Source organism: Cynara cardunculus (assembly GCF_001531365.2).
Source record: "Cynara cardunculus var. scolymus isolate 2C chromosome LG 4, CcrdV1, whole genome shotgun sequence".
NCBI classification, from domain to species: Eukaryota; Viridiplantae; Streptophyta; class Magnoliopsida; order Asterales; family Asteraceae; genus Cynara; species Cynara cardunculus.
The window spans coordinates 15,354,962-15,361,946 of record NC_037531.1 but is presented as its reverse complement, the minus strand read 5'-3'; the positions used below and the strand labels follow the sequence as shown (position 1 = coordinate 15,361,946).

The 6,985-nt window shown below is 30.5% G+C and overlaps 1 protein-coding gene across 1 annotated transcript; it reads left to right on the top strand.

Moving 5' to 3' along the window:
* The first annotated feature begins 1,505 nt into the window (after positions 1-1,505).
* Positions 1,506-2,703, top strand: LOC112511702 (F-box protein GID2-like). Its single transcript, XM_025117414.1, has one exon. It carries the CDS (start codon positions 1,691-1,693, stop codon positions 2,246-2,248), a length of 558 nt encoding a protein of 185 aa, XP_024973182.1. The 5' UTR covers positions 1,506-1,690; the 3' UTR covers positions 2,249-2,703.
* Positions 2,704-6,985: the final 4,282 nt, after the last annotated feature.

Here is a 6,985-nt window from a genome sequence, read left to right as displayed (position 1 = left end):
TTACATAATCAAACTATATTTTTATTTTATTATTTTATAACAAAAAAAAATATAACATTATATAACTTATCAATTTTTTTATGCACATGTCATAAATCATTAAAAAAAACTTTATATGACATCAATAACAAATTATATTTGTACATATTTTGATTACATCGGTCCAAAATATTGATTTAACATTTTTTTTATTAACATGAATATTCAATCCGTCATGCGAGTCGACTAATTTCAGGACGACCACCTGCTTTGCAGGTAGCCCAGAGTCACTGTATTTGAACCTCCTTGGCCACAAGAGGATTTATGTTCCTCCTTTGATTTGAAACTGGGACCTCCTGTCACTTTTGATCTTTAGAGTCAAACTCAAACCAATCAGACACTACCATTGTAATATTGATTTAACATTTAAGAATCGTATTAACGATTACGTTACTTTTTGAATTATGAAAAATCATAAATTTTTATTTAGATGTATGTTATATCAGCCTTTTGATCTTGCGTGACATTTAAACAATTCTCTTACATTTACCATCGTTGATGCCAATACTCAACTCGAAGCAAACAAGAATTCTCATCCATTTCTTTAAATCATACTCCATCTGTCTTAAATCAAGTGTCTACATTACTATTTTATTTTGTTTTAAAATAAATGTCTACTTTTTAAAAATAAGTTTCTAATTTTTCATTTTACTCTTAATTATGAGATGGAGAAAGTTTATCTCTCTATTATCAAAGGTAAAAATATCATTTAGTTAATTAAAAAGTAAAATAATTACACATCCCTAACAGCTTGTGTTATTTTCATTATATCTAACTAGTTGTGTATCCGTGCAATGCGGCGGAAGCCATGAATTTTAACGATTTTGAAGTTTCACTGGTTTTATTAGAAAAGATTTAACGATGATATAAGTTACACTTGGTTTTTACATATTAATACAATTTGAATAAATAAGAGTTATGGTTCCAATTACAGTCTATCGATGGAAAAAAATTATATGATAGTTTAAAATTCAATATATTTAAAATCCAACATATTTAAACGACTCTACAAATGTGTTCGATTTACACAAAAAACAAAGAATCAAGAGATCGAGAACGAGAGTTATAGAGCAATTGAATGAGAGATGAATGAGAGAAATTTTAATAACTCATGGTGAATATCGATTTGAATCTCACCTTAGGGGATGGAAATGAGACATAGAGGTATGAGAGGGTAACGATATGAGTGAAATGTGTCAAAAGTATCTTGAAAACATGGAAAGAAAATGTAATAATGTACATTGGTAACTTATACTATATGTTATTTTAATTGTAGATTAAGAGATTTTAAGACTGAATGCATAAAATAATAGTACTTAATGTATTATGAGTTGTTTTTAAGACTTTTAAAATTTTGTATATAAATATATAATACTTTATATATAAAAAAAATTTGAGACTTTTAATAAATCTGATTTATAAAGAAGTATGGATTATTTTTAAAGTAATAAATGAGAAAGAAAAGTAAGCAATGACATTTGGCGAAAACAAACAAAACAAAAGAAATGGAGAAAGGACATAATAGTAAGTTTCTCGAAACACCCAAAGTGCATTCATTTCTCATGTTGTCCTCTTCGTTAAATATCAAAACCTCCTGTTTCTTATAAACCCTTCTTTTCTTCCTCTCCAACATCACCATTCAATTTCCACCATGACCAACAAGAGATCCAGATCAACGTCTTCCGATTCTCATGTTTGCAAGAAGATCAAGCAATCGGAATCCTCCGCCACCGCCGCTGTTCTCATGGACCAAAACTTGCTTTATGAGGTGCTCAAGCATGTGGACGCCAAGACCTTAGGTGCCGCGGCCTGTGTTAGCAGACAGTGGAATCGGACGGTTCAGGATGAGCGGTTATGGGAGCTGATCTGCACCAGCCACTGGGAAAGTATAGGATGCGGGAGTAACACGCTCCGTTTGGTGGTCCTTGCGCTTGGTGGCTTCCGATGTCTCCATTCTCATTACTTATTGCCTTTATCTAAGCCTTCCGTCTCCGTCTCCACCTCATCGTCTTCTTCCACCGTCATCGCCGCGGCATCCACATCGTCCTGGCCGTGTCTACCGCCACCGCGTACGATCGTTCCGACGAAACCTACCGCGGCCGCGGCCGCGGTGAAAACGCGTTGGGGAAAAGATGAGATCCAGCTCTCTCTATCTCTTCTCTCGATTCGTTACTTTGAGAAGCTAAATTTCAACAACCGACACAAATGAAACTGACTGTACCGATCAAAATCAACCGGTAATTTGAATCTCGTTTATGATTTTATTATCATTTTTGTTTGTAATTTATGTAGTAGGAATTGAAATAGTAGATCATGAAATCCGGTGGTCGTGAATGGATGTTTGTTAGCTCTGACGGCGTCTCCGCCCGTTTCCACGGCGGTATTTGGGGGTTGTTTTGTTGTGAGAAGTTGAGGCCAAGTGTGAAAAAGAGAAAAGGTGGGGGAGCGATGTGTCGTATTCGATGTTGGCATCATGTATGAAGGCAAAATAGATAAACATTTTTCACTACAAGACAAAATGTATTTTCTTTTTTAATTAATTAATTATTATAAAATTGTTTTTTATCTACGAATTGAGATGGAACAAAAAACCCTCTAAAAAGGAATAATTGTGTAATCTATGTTGTATCCATCGCTGTTTTGTTTGTACTTCCATCTCACTCTTCAACTATGCCAACTCATTCCATTTTATTTTGTTTCTTGGATTTCTTACATTGTAATACTGTAATATTTATATACAGCAAATATAACAAATAAAATTACATACCTTTTTTATATTTGTTGAGGTTTAAACCATTGACCTTCTAAGAAGCTAATGACTCACATACCGTCAGGACATTTAGGATGTATCATAAATTAGGATTAAGGGTGAAGGTTCTGAGCTTTGGAATTGAGATATATGGTGATGCGTAACACAAATACATTTCTAGTCATATACAATGCCTTTTGTTTCTAGTCATCGAATATTTAGAAAACCTTTTTGAATTATTCTAAACGTTTAAATTGTGAGATCTATTTTAAGAATATCTTCTTTTCTTCTTTCCAAGTGTTGCAAAAGCAATATATAGAATATAATTTGTTCAACAAAGCGTTTTATTGGTATATAGATATTTAAGGGGCCGTTTACTAAACGCTTATCCCGGAAGTGCTTATCGGAAAATTTTTCGTACCGGATGAACATGACAAAGGTCAAAAATCTTATCTAGTAAGAACAATGATAAAGATGAAGAATATTACTTGGTAAGTGGGGGTGATGACATTTACCCGGGTAAATTGTTGCATAAGATACCATTTTGATGTACTACAATTTTATCCGGTAAAATAAATTACAGTGTTGACTCATAATGGTAAATACTTACCGGGTAAGCATTTAGGTAAACAACCCCTAAGATAGAGTAAGTTACGTTTTTGGTTTATGTGGTTGTCATTCGTTATCAAGTTTGATCCTTCTTTAACTGTGGTTACTGTTTTGTTTTACTTTTGGTCCCTTTTTCTAACTCTAGTTAAAAATATTAAAAGCTTAAGGGTGTTTTGATTTTTTTACCTTTTTTTGTTTTATTAGATTATAGGGTAAATAACCTTTAAAGAGAAAAGACAAACGTAGGGACTAAATCGCAATTTACTCTATGATCTAATAAAACAAAAAAAAGGTACAAGTACAAAAATACCCTTAAGTTAACTAAACTTCGGTAGATGGACCAAAAGTGAAACAAAATGGCAAACACTGTAACCAAAATTGTAATTAATGTAAAGGAATGACCAAATTTAATGATGAATGGCAACCACAAAGACCAAAAATGTAATTTATATCATAAAATAAATACAAATATTGTGGATTTTTTATTGGGTGGAAAAATATTTTAATACAGTTAGAAAATGCTATAATTACTTTGAAGGGGATAAAGAATATTGAAACAGAGTATTTCTTGATGGAGAGATAGGGTTACATCAAGGATCGAAACTAAACTCATTCCTTTTTGTTTTTATTTTGGATGCGGTTTTTTGAAGGATTCAAACCTGCTAATATTGTATGGGTCAAACTGTTAGGCAACAAGGAAGACACATGAGAGAAAGTTTGAAAATTGCATAAACGAGAATGTTCATATGGACTTGTGATCGATACATGTTGAATGTGATACCGAACAAGGTCTTTCAGACATAGTTCAAAGTTGCACCCGTCACAAATAAATGGAGAGAGAGAGAGAGAGAGAGAGAGAGAGAGAGAGAGAAAATTGTGGTGATTTGGACACGTTCGGGAAAGAAAATAAATGACGCCACTAGTGAAGAAGATAGATAGCATATATGCCAATTAAGAGACGAGGAGAAGTAGACCAAGGAGAACGTTGAAGGAGCAGATGAGAATGGATAAGATGGTGTTATACATTTACAAGGATGTTACACTGATAAGAGTGCTGGAGACGCATAACTTAGTTAGCAAACTATACAGGGGATTTAAAGTTTAGGTTATTTAGATATAGGAGCGGAGGAGGGGAGTTTGGAGATGATAGAGGACAGACAAGAGGAAGGCGTGGAGAAGTGACAGTCATTTTATGTTATCTGAACCGTATATTGCATTTTATTTATGTCATTATCCAAACACTTATTCAGTAAACACTTACCAGTAAAATTCAACACTATCACTCACCTTATAAGGTAAGATTTTTCCATATCATGTTAATAAAAAAAATGTGGTTTTAATAAATAAATATTATATTGTTAAATAAGATATGAAAAGTATTTTGGGTTTTTGGCGCAAGACGACAAATATGATTTATGAGAACCAAAATGTCTACACGCATGACCATAAAAAGACAAAAAAGAAAAAAAAGCAGTTACTTGTAAATGTGGGTTTGGTTACTATGAAAAGACAATGAAACGTTCATTAAATGATCATCTTACCCATACTTCCATAAATTAATGGGAATTTTATTTAAATAACCTTTCCAATTTTATTATTTTTATTCAATTTTTTTTTTCTGAATTTGCAATTTTTAGCTTGTATCAGTATCTCAATTTCAATTCAAACATGAGTTTGATTCACATTCCATGTTCTGAGAAATATTTACCATCCGAAAAAAGGAAAAAACAGAGTCTTTGTCTAAAGAAATGCGTTAAGAAAGGACAGATATATAGAACTTTTCAACGAGATAGTGCTTATTCAACTCTCTAAAAATAGAATCTATTCCAAACATATATGTCATGGTTATTTACTTCGACAGGGTACATATATCTAACGTATTTCAGTATTTGTATAAACTCGATTTTCTAATTTTTTTTTTTTAGAAATCTATGTAAATTTACGTAAGAATCCACATTTACGTAAATAATTTTTTTTATAATTTAAAAATAGACTTTACGTAAAAGCGTATATGGTTTATGACTCTGCTAAAATGAGAATTCAGCTTTACAAGTGACTAAAAGGTTAATTTGATTGAAAGATCGACTATTTTTGTCAATTTCCTTAAATAAAACAATTTGTTTTCAATTCATGTAACATTATTTTATATTCGAAGTTGTATATGATTTTGATACGAAAAATCTTGGTGAAACTGATAAGTTTGGTTTGAATTGAGTTTAATACGGCGATTGATCTGATGCATCTCATTCTAATGTGCATCTAATGGCCCAGAAAAACAAAACAAAACAAAAGTAATACATGTCAAAGGTTAATAGAATTCGGTTCGATTTGACTAAAATAATTGATATAACACTACAAGTTAAATTTGAACCGAATACATCTGGTTTGAATATCTTTAAACACACCAAAGAAATGTCTAACCTGACCAAACTGAGCATATTACATTAGTTTTGTCTGTTTATTTGATCCCAACCAAACGATGTACATCCCTAACTATACTCATAGAAATAAAATCTACCTTTTTAATTTGATAATGAGGAATTACGGATCTAATCTCTGTGTTTTGATTTTTTATTGATTAGGGTCCCTATGTTATGTTTATTATGGTTTTAGTTTCTATAGTATTCAATTTTTATCCTCTAATTAACGTCGTTAAAATAAATTCATTAACTCAATTAAATCGAGGATTATTTTAATTTTTTTGCCTTTTTTTTGTATTTTTTTCCATTAAAAAGTAAAATAATGAATAAGAATATCAAAATAAATAAAATAAGATATAATTTATATATATTAAAGAATTAATTATCTTAATTTTAATGTTCTTTTTTCACTGTTGCAATAAACAAACTTATTATCAATATCTTAACACTAAAATGATTGAAAATCATCAACAAATGAGCTCTAATTTTATCAACCTAAAATTAGGGTTTCATACTGTTTTTCGCATAAAAACTCAAAAGCAACTATTTAGATTTTAACCAAAGGGAAAGGGAGATTCAAACATACTATCATATTGGTAATTTAAAATCGAATAAATTCTTATATAAACTTCAAAGAAAAACCAAATTTCATACCCAAATAGGCAAAAAGACTAAAACAATAAAATTAAATCATATTTAATACAATTAATTTTCTAATTAAACAAATCAAACCATAAAATAATATTTTATTTATTTATTTTGATATATATATATATATATATATATATATATATGAGTGATCATATGAAAACCGCCTTCATTTGTGTAAACCGTGCAAACCACCTTCATCTGTCGATTTCATTGTTTAATCTTATGAATTTTTTTCATGAAATTGTTTAATCTTGTGAAATTGTTTCATATAACACTTTTTTTGATGAAGTTGTTTCATATATGGTTGTGAAATTGTTTCATATAATACTTAATGAAACTGTTTCATGTATTTTTCTAACATTAATGAAACTGTTTCATGTATTGTTCTAAAATTAAAATAATGAAGATGATAATATCTATGATTAACACCCTCCACAATAAAAATGATTAATCAACCTCTCATAATTACAAAAAAATGAACAAAATGAAAAATTATGATTGGTTGAATGCGGTTTGC